Genomic DNA, 13,041 nt, shown 5'->3' with positions numbered 1-13,041 from the left:
GGTCACTTTGAGGTTTTAGTATGTGAAGGAAGAACTGAAAATCCACTGAAATGCACCTTTTCACAGGGCGCTAAGGTGCAATGTGGTACACATTTGTATGCAGGTCATATCTCAACCCTACCCCATCCCAATCTCTCTCCCACTCATCACCTGTCCCAGTCTTATATAGATATTATTTATAAAATGAAATGCACTAATTGACTCCTGTTGATAGACTAAAGGGTAGTGAGTTGCTACATACTCTTCAGTTGTTGCGAGTGATCTTTACAAAATGATCTAATCTAAACTAAGCAAATCAAGCAAAAGTGAGTTCTGTGAGTATTGGTTTATTGAGGATGAACAGATATGAGTTAGGCCAACCTTGTCCACACATACTGAAAATAGGCCAGTGAATAAAACAACACAGATCAATAGTGGCCACAGGCTCCATGTAAAAGCACAACATCATTCACTCTTTGGACTCTGCTTAAAGTGTATGACCCCCTTATTCTTGTGCAATATGTGAAATAAAATTTAGAAAATGTGCCAACATTTTTAGTAACTCTCATAAAAAATACATATGATATCTTCATTGGTTTGTTTTAAGTGCACATGTTAAACCAAAATGATTGCTGGACTTTCGGACTACCTCTCTGAAGCTGCAATGCTCAGCGCCTTAGAAGGAAACTCCAATAGATTACATTGCCCAACCCATCAGGTCTCAGAGAAAATCATGAACAGGACTAGGATGCTAGCCTTAGGCAGAAAGATCAACTGTAATGTATCAGCAGGAGGGTACCACATTTGAATCTCTACCAGCGGTATCAAGCCCAGATTCAGAGAGTAAAAAAATGTTTCCCATCTACAGTAATACACAGGTGGCTAAACTGATGAGCTGATCTGAGGGATCACAGGCCTTTTTCATGTGACACCAGACACCTTCAAGCACTGAACATTTCTGTGTATTCAAAGCAGGAATGTTTTGCATCCGGTGGCATAGACATTTACACATGATACCAATGTTTTCTGCCTGAAACCGGTAGTCATATGTAGACACCGTCTTTGTTTCCAAACGGAATTAGTTTGATGTCACAGGGAAAAATATTATTTTTATCACTATTTACAATCCGCTGATTCAAAGCTGGTGGAATGACAAGTTGTGGTAGGGTAAAGGCTTTTTACTGGCTTTTTCCGAAGCTGAAATTGACGCCTCTGTCTGACTGTCCATCTTCAAAAGCACCTGTGGTCCAGGTCCAGCATTACGCCTCCATACAGACTGAGCTGTGTGACCCCCCAGCTGAGCACGTTGCCCCGCGCCGTGCTGTTCTCACACATCATCTGCTCCTTGATCTCACCAGCGCTGAGCACGTAGTCCCACACGTTCATGTCCGTCAGGTGGCCTACGAACGCGTCCTGGTCCGAGATGCCCAGGTAGCCGTCTTGGTCCTTGCCCAAGATAAACAGCCCGCCCGGGATGAGCGTGTAGCCAGCACGCAGGTACCTCTCCTCCCCTACCATGCCGTTGATCCAGAGCTCGGCGCCGCCCGTGTGCGAGGCCCAGGTGATGCAGTAATGCGCCCAGTCGTGGGCACGCAGCTCGTGGGGGAGGTTGACGAACTCGTTGCCCAGCCACAGGCCCACGTCCTCGCCCAGCATCAGCACCAGTTCGTTGTCGTGTTCGGCCGTGGAATAGGAGAAGACGGTGTGCGTGTTGCCGGCCGGGTGCAGGCGGACGCCCATGCAGGCGGTGAAGGACTGCAGGTTCATGGAGTGCGTGAGGTGGGCCTGCGCGTAGGTCACAGTGTTGCGCTCAGGGAAGTGCAGCACCAGGGGGAACAGGGCTCTGGGTCCTGGAGGAGCACAGAGCAACAGACACTATTAGATTGTATCACTTTACTTATTACCTCTGCCAAGGAGGTCATGTGATCATCATCTGAGTTTGTGTGTAGGTTTGTTTGTTAGCACGTTCATGTTGTGCATAGTGTTTTTGTCCACCAGATGGCAGAGGTGCATCACTGCGTTTACAGTAATAAAAGTCCATAATAGTACATAATAGTCAGAACAGATGTACGCTGTCAGTTAGCAGAGGAATAATTTCTAAGCACATACTTACTTTTACTTGAGGACCTGCCATCTCCCATGTTACCTGTGAAAGGCCAAAGTAAGTCATTGTAGTCAGTAAGACTTTGTACTCCTGCTAGTGACTGTACAATAGTAGCAGCTGGTCATGATAGTAGGTATTGTGTCAAACATACTTGATCGAATGTGTTTTCCAAGAGATGTTACCATGCTCTCTATCTTCAGGAGTTTGGACTCAATCTCCTCTTGCCGGCAAAAAGCTGGAAAAGCGAGAGAAAGAGAGAAAAAAAGAAAGACAATGGATGAGTGGATACGCCGGCCAAGTGGTCAGTGGGTTGTACAACAATTAGGTTGTGTGTAAAACATTTCATGCGGAGCACCTACATCCTTTGCCCAGGCGAGGGAGGAAGGAGGACTCCACCACACGCTGATTCAGGGGCTGGGCGATGCGGTAGTCATTCCAGATAGTGTTGTTGTCGTGGTCCATTAATGTGCTCTCCAGCTTTCTAATCTGCAAAAATAAGACAATTCAAAACACAGTGCACTATGAAATCATTATACACACTCATGGTTTTCATTCATCTAGTCATGGTAGTAGCCAAATAAACTACTGTGTGTTGCTGATTGAAGATGTTTCTCATTTCGTTCCAAAAGACTCACTCTTGCCTGATGATGGTCTTAAGCTCTACCTCAAGTGATCTAGAGATATAGCTCCTTGTGCCCAAACATCATCAACAGAATGGAAAAGGTCTTCTGGATGAAAAGTCAACTAACTTGAAGGTCCAAAGAAGAAGTCCAATTGCTTTGATATACACTCTACTCTCTTGAGCAGATACTCTCTTTACTCCAAACTAAGTCTTCAGTCAGGAAAAGAAGGGAGTCAACAGAGTATCTTCAGATTTGGAAGTTTATTTGTTTTGTTGGGCAAGTGCCAAGATGTACTTCTTCAAAGTGAATGACCCTTGACTCTGAAGAAGACCTGACAACGTCGAAACGTTAGTCTTGGTACTTGCCCAATAAAACAAGAAAACAATCTTTCATATCTGAAGATGCTCTGGTGACTCTGTTTTTTACCCTGCAACTACTAGTCCTTTCCCGTGACGGACCAGATTGTGAAGTGCATGAGCGCAGAGGATATCTCTCTCTTCTAAATCTTCAGTCACTTCCTGATATGGTCCATGTTGTGAATGCTGTGCTCTTGGTTGACCCCAATCTAGTATATGTGTTGTCCTAATGGTCTGTCTACACCGCCTCCCACCTGTCTTGGGTCAACTCAACAGCAACACTGACAAAGTCAGCCCAGTGGATTCCTGGATCTGTTTATGTCAGCTGTGTGTTTGGTTTATACGGTTTTGAAATGTTTACTCCAGAGGATTAATCACAGTAGGTCTTTTCAGTGTTCCTCAAACTGTGCACTATCTTTCCAGAACATGTTTGGTTGGAAACCTCATTAGCGAAGAATTGGGATGTTTTTTTTTTTGTCAAACAGCCTGTTGTCGGAAAATGGGTCAAAATTGTGAATGTTTTTTTGTGTGTGAAATCCCAGTGTTGCTCATGCCTCTAGGAATCTACTCTTTGATCATCCTCTTACTGACTTCATACACATTATGCGTGAGCACTACACTACACAATATAACAAAATAGTTTTTAAAAGTTGGACACGTTAGTATAATTGTAATGCATGCCAGTATAACAGTAATGCACTTTAATGCACTTAATGCTTTTTTCCCCCAAATTTTTACAATATCATATTGGACTCTGACCATCTTTACGCACAGCACCTTAACAGCCTGACACCATGTTCGTGATGATAATGGTGGTGATAATGCATTTAAAATGTCAATGTGAATACACACATGGAAATTAAATGCTACTAAAGCATAATTCTGCATGCAGCCTGTGACACATTAGAAATGTGTACCTGATTATGGGAGAGGGTGATGGGTGTGTCAAACACAGTCCATATGACGCTCTCATAGCAGGGTGGTGTGGTCAGCGATCCCTCATATCTGAAGAAGTGGTTGAGGTTTTCCGGGAGCATGGAACGCACATTGATGCTGGAGAGGTTCATGGACTGCCCTTTTCAGAAAACAACATGGCCGAAAGAATAAAACACACTTACTAAACAGACAGTTTTAAGGTGTATCAATCTACTGGTCACAAGACACACCATTTATAGCAAGATCATGTATATTTATGCTTCACCTGCATATTTGACTTTTTCCAAGTTATGGATAAAATCACTGTAGTAGGTATTCTCAAAGTGCCCATCCTGCAACACAAAAACATGAGGACTTTAAAACAGATGCACAGACACAGACAGACAGACAGACACACACACACAGGTCATTTTCCATCTACTCCTAAATGTTACACCATGTCTGTCACACTGTATCTATTATTGATTGAAGTATTAGCCCAGACAGAGTGATCTCATCTGGCAAAGCCCATGCCAAATGCATCATCAAATTGAACAAACAAAAAGAAAAGAAAAAGAAAAAAAAACATTGCTTGTTGTACGTCGGATTATTTGGTTAATGATGGAGGATGTCCACCAAGACACTAAATATAGCCTCTTTTACATCATCTCGATCTGAGAATGGCAAGGCTAATTCTGGCCGGTCAGAAGTACTCCATCTCTACATTACGATTTGGCACAGAGACAGAGGAACGTCTGGCACTCGCAGGGGAGGGAGGGCGGGCACCGTTGCCAGGACGATGACCTCTCGCAGGAACGTAGTGACCCACCCTCTTTGCTGTGGTGACCTTAATGCATTCCTATGAGACCACAGCATCGGGCGACGCCATGCGACACACAGTTGGCCAGATCAATGCTACCATTTAGAGGGGCTGGGGTGGTCTGCCATTCCCCTCGCCACAACACTGCCATGTTTATCACGGGCTAAAGGGCCACTTGGCACCTCATTGAGATTAAGGAGAACAGAACATAGTGTACTGAAATCAGGCTGACCAACCTAACCTAACCCTCCCTGGCAAATACGGACAGAGGTGGCATTTGTCAGGATTCTCCCAACGTATAATTTTATTTTTGGTGAAGACTTTAGCTTGACTATGTGCCTTTATGAATGCAATGTGCAGTCATTTTTTTGTGATGCATTACTAATGATGTGGAAAATGTTGCACACTGCCCTGCAGGACATTCCGCTCAACACAAGGGGTCAGTGATTCCCAAAGTAGCTTGTTGTCATCAGACATCATCACTACCGGAATGGAGAGATATGAAAAACTTTAACCAAAGAATCGTCTAGTAGAGTAAGATCCTTCAAGCCCGTAAGCCGAAGGCTGAATGTTCACCTGTGAGTATGTGTTATGTGCCTCACCTCAAAAAAGAAAGCCAGAACTGCCAAGCCATCTGGTTTATCTTTGGCTTCTGCAAAACTGTTGTACATTTCAGAATTATAGTGGACGACGTGAAGCTGGGAGAGAAGAGAGAGAGAGAGAGAGAGACCGTGAGAGAGAGACCGTGAGAGAAATGAGAGAGGAAGTGAGAGGGAGAGGGCACAGAAGGGTCAGAGATGAGTCGATATGAGTTGATAATACTGGATGTCAAGTCATCCATCCTTCGCAAAGTTCAGGAGGTGGACCTCCATGTTAAATTGTGAAGCTACTGTGTCTTCCTTTTGGACATTTTCATAAAAGACATTCTTACATGACATGTATGTGTGTGCAAAGACATCAAGCCATTATCATCTCGGGCAGTAGGCCTATTGTGCATCTTAACATACATTTTGAAATATCAAGTGAAAACATCACAGAATGACTGCTTAAAGGTACAGTATGTTTGCCTGATTATCATCAACTTTCGAATCTCTATCCGAAACTTGGTCTGAACAGGAGCATAACGAATAACATTTCTCAAACAGCATGGTTGACCTCCATGATCCCCCAAAAAACTGAAAATGTTCCATGCGACACTGCAAGGATGTATATGGTGAGGTCATGTGGGTGTTAGGGCACCTCTGCCATGGTGTGTATGCCATGCACTGTGTGCTATAAATTGAAAATGGTCCATGCTACACTAGAAAAGTACAGTATAGTATGTAAAAAGGCTATATTAGATGATGTGAGTGCTGCTATAGTGAGGCATTGTGCATCTCTAAAAACAGTGTGAGGGATGTGCACACATCCAGTAAAACAGGTGCTGGATCAAACAAAGACGCGTAAAAGAAGAAGGAAAAATTGGCACACTGTTGCTGCTCACCGTTTTATTCAACACAACGTTTCGACCTCAGGTGGTCTTCGTCAGGTGAGGTCACCTATACACCTGATGAAGACCGCTTAATGTCGAAACGTTGTGCTGAATAAATCGGTTAGCAGCAGCAATGTGCAGATTTTTCCTTCTTCTTTTATTGTGCATCTCTGCCATGTCCATGTAGCGTATGCCATCCAGTGTCCATATGCCCAAAGTAGTTCCATATGACACTGCAAAGCCACAGCATGTAAAAGGCTATGTTGGGTAATATGGATATCGCTATGGGTTGCTAGGGTGAGGCGTTGCACACCTCTGCCATGTAGCGAATGCCATCCAGTGTGTGCTCCGCTCCGCTCTCCTCCAGGTCCCAGCCTCCCCAGTGCAGATGCATCTGGACAGCCGTGTAGCGGTTGGTCAGCCCCTTAATGATTTCCATGGTAGGGGGCAGGTTGATCTGCACTAGGGACATGCAATAGATGTGATGAAATGTTTAGTAATAGCAGTACTACTGGCACTACTACTACTACTACTACTACTACTAGTAGTAGTAGTACAAGTTGGTGTAGTAGCTGCCATTGTAGTATGCAAAATATATGTTCAGTAGACACAACATGTACAGTAGTATATAGTATACATATACATTTGGAGCAATGGAATACAAATGTAAGCTTTGCCTGTGAAATGAAAGGGGATGCAGACTGTGTGCTGAGACAAGACAGTAAGCTGAAGTGGAATGGGGTGCAGTACATGGGCACTGACTGCAGTAATTAACTGAACATGGGTCTTTATTCAATTACATGTTGTGAGATCTGGGCTGAGTGTCCTTTATTGACATGTGTTAAGAAGAGGACAAAGGAGAGGTGAGGTCTTTTTGGAAACCACTGGTACAGCAGATCTTCCAGTACAATCACTGCTGCAAATTTGGTTCTCAATGACATAGTATCTGCCTTAGACAGAAAGGAACATTGTGCTGCACTTTTTGTAGATTTGACCAAAGCATTCGATACTGTGGATCATGCCTTACTCTTACATAAATTGATGGACATTGGTTTTGATTCCAACGCAAGTAACTGGTTCAAGAGCTATCTTAGTAATAGGTTTCAGTGTGTTAAAGCTGGAGTCGCAAAATCTGATTTCTTACCCCTGAGGAAAGGTGTCCCCCAGGGCTCTGTCCTAGGGCCTATCCTATTTACCATCTTTATTAATGATATAGTATCTTCTCTTAGTAGTTCTCGTGTCCATCTATATGCTGATGATACAATCCTTTACTGTACTGCAAACACTATCACTCTAGCAATTGATAGCCTGCAACAGGCCTTTAATACTTTGCAAAAATCTCTTTTTTACCTTAAACTTGTTTTGAACCCTAATAAAACGAAATTTATGCTATTCTCCAAGGCTAAGGGCATAAAGTCGGGCGCTTTTCATCTCACAACATTAACTGGTTGTGATATTGAGCAGGTACCTGTTTATAAATACCTGGGCATCTGGATTGATGAGAACCTTAATTTCTCTTTCCATATTGACTGCCTGGCTAAGCAGTTAAGGCAAAAGATGGGGTTTCTCTATCGTCACAAATCTTCTCTCCCCCTATCCTGTAGGAAAAGGATCATTGAGTCTGTTATTAGGGGCCAAGCAGCGAAGCTGGCGAAGGCCACTACTGTTTTAGCTGGTATTCTTATTATGTCACCTTTCCTCTCCTTAGCAAGTCTATGGCAGCCCATAGAACCGTAGGTAGGAAAATGCTGAAAATTGGCACACATGTTCGAGCCCAGGTCAGCATTACCCACAGCAATTTATAGGTCCCCAGCCCCAACGCTCTAGCGCCACCAGCAGGTCAAAGTTGCAGGTACATTTCTGCTTGTAACTTTTGAACCGCTGGGCCAATTTTCATAAACTTGGTATCCCTGGAATCCTTGGGCCAAGACAAATCCAATGCACTCTATGACGTCATTTTCCGCCAGGATAGTTTTCCCGCCATTTTGGATTTTGTGAAATTCAATAAAAATGCTATTTTTCCCGCAATTTTTGACCAATTCGCCCGAAACTCGGTATATAGTATCTCTGGACAGAGCTTCACATGGGGTCTCCAGGAATATTGGATATCTTATATCGTTTTGCCGTGACAGCCAATCAAAATTGTCATAAAAGTGGTGAAACAGGAAGTGAGGTCATATCTCAGCAACTGTTTGTTGAATTAGGTTGGGATTTTGTACACACATAGTAGTCCATCCCATGACCTACCACAAAAAAAATCAGAACCCCAGCTCAAACTCTGTAGCGCCACCAGCAGGTCAAAATTTTAGCTACATTTTTGCCTGTAGCTTTTAAACCATATGCACGATGTAAAATATATTACTATCACTAGAATCCTTGGGCCAAGCCGAATTCAACGCACTATATGAAGTTATGTCAACGCAGAAGGGAAATTCCGCCATTTTGAATTTTGTAAAATTCACTGTAAGTCTATGGTAGCCCATAGAACCATACATAGAAAAATGCTGTAAATTGGCACACATATTTGAGGCAGCATCAACATTACCCACAGCGAGTTATAGGTCCCCAGCCCTAATACTCTAGCGCCACCAGCAGGTGAAAGTCACAGGTACATTTCTGCTTGTAACTTTTGAACCGCTGGGCCAATTTTCCTAAACCTGGTATCCCTGGAATCCTTGGGCCACGACGAATCCAACGCACCCTATGTCGTAATTTTCTGCCTGGATAGTTTTCCCGCCATTTTGAATTTTGTAAAATTCAATAAAAATGCTATTTTTCCCGCAATTTTTGAACATTTCGCCCGAAATTCAGTATATTGTATCTCTGTACTGAGGATTGTATGGGGTCTCAAGGAATATTAGATATCTTTATTCGTTGAGCCGTGACAGCCAATCAAAATTGTCGTAAAAGTGGCAAAACAGGAAGTGAGGTCATATCTCAGCAACCGTTTGTCGAATTAGGTTAGGATTTCTTACACACATAGTAGTCCATCCCATGACCCACCACAAAGAAAATTATACCCCCAGCTCAAACTCTGTAGCGCCACCAACAGGTCAAATTTTTAGCTACATGTTTGCCTGTAGCTTTTACACCGTATGCCTAATTTTGAAAATAATACTATCACTAGAATCCTTGGGCCAAGCCGAATCCAACGCACTATATGACTTCAAGTCAACCGGAAGAAAAAAGTCCGCCATTTTGAATTTTGTGAAATTTAATAAAAATGCTACTTGTCCCACAATTTTGGTCAGAATGCCCTACAAAAGGGTACACTTTATCTTGGCACTGATTTGCTTTGGGGTATTCAAAGAATTTTTGATACCTCTTATCGTTTGAGGGTGACAGCCAATCAAAATTGTCGTATAAGTGGTGAAACAGGAAGTGAGGTCATACCTCAGCAATCGTTTGTCAAATTCTGTTAGGATTTTTTGCACACATACTAGTCCATCCCATGACCTCCCACAAAAAAACCCAGACCCCAAGCTCAAACTCTCTAGCGCCACCAACAGGTAACAGGAAGTGAGCTCATATCTCGGCAGCTCTTCAACGGATTCAAACTAAACTTGGTGCATGTGATCACACTCCCCTCCGAGGAATGCACACCAACATTGCCAACATTTTGGGCCAAAGGGGGCGCTGCAGCTCCTTTTGTTGCTGTGGCGACTTTGGCAACTTTACTGCTTGGCCCCGCATTGCTGCTTGCAGCTATATTTTTACCTGTTCTGGACTATGGTGATATTATTTACAAAAATGCAACCATATCCTCACTCAGTATGCTTGACTCTATATATCATTCGGCCATCAGGTTTTCAACAGGCTCTGCTTATAATACTCACCACTGCATATTATATGACACAATAGGTTGGCCATCACTTACAGAGAGGCGTTTTAGACATTGGATTCTTTTTATTTATAAAGCCATCCTAGGAAAACTTCCTTCTTACATTTCTTCACTTCTAAACTGGCACTCAAGTATGTATCACACACGTTAAAGCAGTCAGCTCCTACTTTTTGTTCCAAGTGTACAAACTGAACTGGGCAAATCAGCCTTTTGTTTTGATGCCCCCAGGTCATGGAACTTAATTCAGCGCACTTTTAACTTGGAATCTTTGATTTCTTTTAACCAATTTAAGATTTTAATTACAAACCTTCCCAATCCAGTTTGCAATTGCTATCGCTGAAAGCTTGTTTTTTTAGTGCTGACTATGCATATTTATGTCTATAACATTTTCTTTTATGTTTATATACACTCTTTCTGTCTATGTTTGTGTTGTGATATTTGTGATGTCCGAGTATTTATTTTATTTTATTATTTTTTTCAAATTCTTTTTTTTATTCATATATTCTTTTAATGTGTTTTTTATACTTTTAAATGCAGCTTATATGTCGTTATTGCCTGGATAACTTAATTATTTAATACATTTATACTTGTAAATTCTCGGCTGCATCGAAAAAGAGGGCCACCCTCAATGTATTTCCGAGAAGGAAAATAAAGGTTCAAATCAAATATTGGAATATGTGAAAGCTGCATGTCACCACTTGTCTATGGATTAACAAATTTAAGTAGTCAAGATCCCATCCAAGGTCAGATTTGTTCATTTAGTATGCTTGTGTGTGTGTGTGTGTGTGTGTGTGTGTGTGTGTGTGTGTGTGTGTGTGTGTGTGTGTGTGTGTGTGTGTGTGTGTGTGAGAGAGAGAGAGAGAGAGAGAGAGAGAGAGTGTGCGCGCGCGCGCGTGTGTGTGTGTGTGTGTGTGTGTGTGTCTGTGTGTGTGTCTGTGTGCGTGCTTGCGTGCATGGGGTTGACATGCCAGTGCTCAGCCTAATCTGGGTTATATAGAGCTGGATTTGAGTGATGCAGGTTTTATGCACAGTAATGATAAGAAGTGGCACCACATCACCATCATCAACAGGGCCTGGAGCTTTTCAGAGAATTCCATGGTCACGTACACATAGGCACATATGTGTCAGTCAATAGTGCCAAGCTGTGAAAATAATAAAGGCCATTTGGGCCACCATGATCGAAAGTGGTTTTCAAGAATCATGTTGTCACCCCTGTTGCTTTTCCCATAAATGTATGATAGACCTAGAGGCGTGGTGGGGGGCAAGGGCCGGGTACAGGTCAGTTGTTCCGGGCCCAGAGAAAGACGGGGCCCAAACTTGGGACCCCATTGCATTGTATTTATTGAGAGGGGGCATTTCACACCATTTTATCCTGGAGCCGGTCAAAGCTGTCAACGGCCGACGGAATGGTGATGCCATGGTATTGCACACTTTTCAAAGTCAGGTTTTTTTCAGACAATTGCTATGAAAGTACACATTTCTGCCATCATCAGTTAAAAAGTGACACGTCCATTCAACCAATAGTTTTAATCAGTTAATGTATGTCACCTACAGTGACACCAAAGAGGTGACAGTGCGCAGAAAACACTTGGTCATGACATCCATGAATGCCCATGTCCAATCAAAACCTAAATGGCAATTGTACAAAACACTAAATGCACTAACAGCAACCACGCAGCTTACCTGAGTGTCCGTTGTTGGTCATGAGAAATTTCCCGCTGATCTCATCATAGCCCTTGAGGTCCAATTCATTCATGTCTGGGTTGAAGCGCACGTTTCGCCGCTGGATGTCAATCGGGGACTGCTTCTGGCCACCACACGCTGGGTACTCTTCTGCCCAATGCATCTGGTCCATAGCTCCCTCTATTTTAGGACAGGGGAACATAATCAAAAGCAGGAGTAGACTTTTAGCGTTGGATAAGTCGTGCGTAAAAGGATTTGCTGTGCGTAAAAAAAGAAGCTTGTGGTTCACCAAATGCAACTGCGGTTGCAATTAACTGCGTTTTAAAACACCGGAGTTCCACAACAATGTTGTGGTACTTCAACTCAACTACTAGGTGGGCTTCTATCATACTCTATTACACATTGCTTGTTTTGGTTTGGCGGTAAACAACTGCACATACTGTATTCACGTTTTCCACTAGAATCGTGGTTTACTGCATGCTGATTAGCCTGTTGTACATTGTGTTGTATATTGGCGCTGTGATCTCATCTCACCTGTTGTTTCTTAGAAATTACTTCTGAGGTGTGTCTCTCACGTGACACTTCCATAACCTATGAACGATACAGATTGGCTCACAACACCAATAAAATAGTTAAGTTTGCTATTAGAAAGAGGCTTCAGTCTGACGCACGAGCTTGAAAATAATGTACAAAGTAAGGCGGTCTTCTTAAATAACTTCCAACACCTATCACTACATCAGATCGTCCTTCCCTGACATTTCGACACTCACCTGAGTATGTCCATGGAATTCCGTCTACGCCAGCGCTGGCGCAGTTTATCAGAGCAAAAAGTATAACTGCAGATAGCCACTCCATCTCTGAGACACAACTCTAGGGGACACTTCAAACCTAAAGACGGCAGCGCTAACCCTCTGAATGAAACCAGGGCTGCGAATTTGAGACTGTACTGCCTGGTGGGTGTCAGAGGATCGAGTCACTCCCTCAAAGTCGAGACCTGCGATGTGATAGCCTGCTTATCTTTAAAAAGTTCCTCCTATAATTGCACAGACTTCAAGCACACGGTTTGTTGATTATAAGACAGCTACAACAGCTGTTGAGTTACCAGAAAGTGCGCCATCAAGGTTCTTTGTATATTCTTGATTTTGTTTACCCCATGGACTTGTGTTTATCATTCAGTAAACTGTGATATTTTGTTATCCAAAATGAAGTACTCCATTTACGTAAAAAGTTACTCAGCAGCCGGGCTTGT

At 42.9% G+C, this 13,041-nt stretch overlaps 1 protein-coding gene across 4 annotated transcripts; it reads right to left on the bottom strand.

The window, feature by feature from the left end:
- Positions 1-295: 295 nt before the first annotated feature.
- Positions 296-12,927, bottom strand: ca6 (carbonic anhydrase VI). 4 transcript variants are annotated; one of them, XM_063208990.1, is made up of 11 exons: positions 12,563-12,642; positions 12,327-12,383; positions 11,793-11,972; positions 6,582-6,730; positions 5,400-5,495; positions 4,264-4,330; positions 3,980-4,137; positions 2,443-2,569; positions 2,235-2,318; positions 2,093-2,125; positions 297-1,829 (listed from the first exon to the last, which is right to left on the bottom strand). In XM_063208990.1, the coding sequence occupies exons 3-11, from the start codon at positions 11,962-11,964 to the stop codon at positions 1,210-1,212; spliced, it is 1,506 nt and encodes a 501-aa protein (XP_063065060.1). In that variant the 5' UTR covers positions 11,965-11,972; positions 12,327-12,383; positions 12,563-12,642; the 3' UTR covers positions 297-1,209. The 4 variants fall into 4 exon arrangements, with proteins under 4 accessions (XP_063065059.1, XP_063065060.1, XP_063065061.1 ...); XM_063208989.1 differs by lacking the exon at positions 12,327-12,383 and having other exon boundaries at positions 296-1,829; positions 12,563-12,927; XM_063208991.1 differs by lacking the exons at positions 12,327-12,383; positions 12,563-12,642 and adding an exon at positions 7,751-7,866 and having other exon boundaries at positions 298-1,829; positions 11,793-11,877.
- Positions 12,928-13,041: the final 114 nt, after the last annotated feature.

The sequence above is a fragment of the Engraulis encrasicolus genome, chromosome 10, assembly GCF_034702125.1.
Source record: "Engraulis encrasicolus isolate BLACKSEA-1 chromosome 10, IST_EnEncr_1.0, whole genome shotgun sequence".
In the NCBI taxonomy this organism is placed as follows: domain Eukaryota; kingdom Metazoa; phylum Chordata; class Actinopteri; order Clupeiformes; family Engraulidae; genus Engraulis; species Engraulis encrasicolus.
The sequence above is the reverse complement of the archived record's forward strand: the minus strand, read 5'-3'. Positions and strand labels throughout refer to the sequence as shown.

Coding starts and splice junctions, on each gene's coding strand:
- ca6 (XM_063208989.1), bottom strand. CDS start 12,647: ATGGAGTGGCTATCTGCAGTTATACTTTTTGCTCTGATAAACTGCGCC. Junction 11,973..12,562: donor AATTCCATGGACATACTCAG/GTGAGTGTCGAA, acceptor GTCCTAAAATAG/AGGGAGCTATGGACCAGATG. Junction 2,126..2,234: donor TGGAAAACACATTCGATCAA/GTATGTTTGACA, acceptor GGCCTTTCACAG/GTAACATGGGAGATGGCAGG.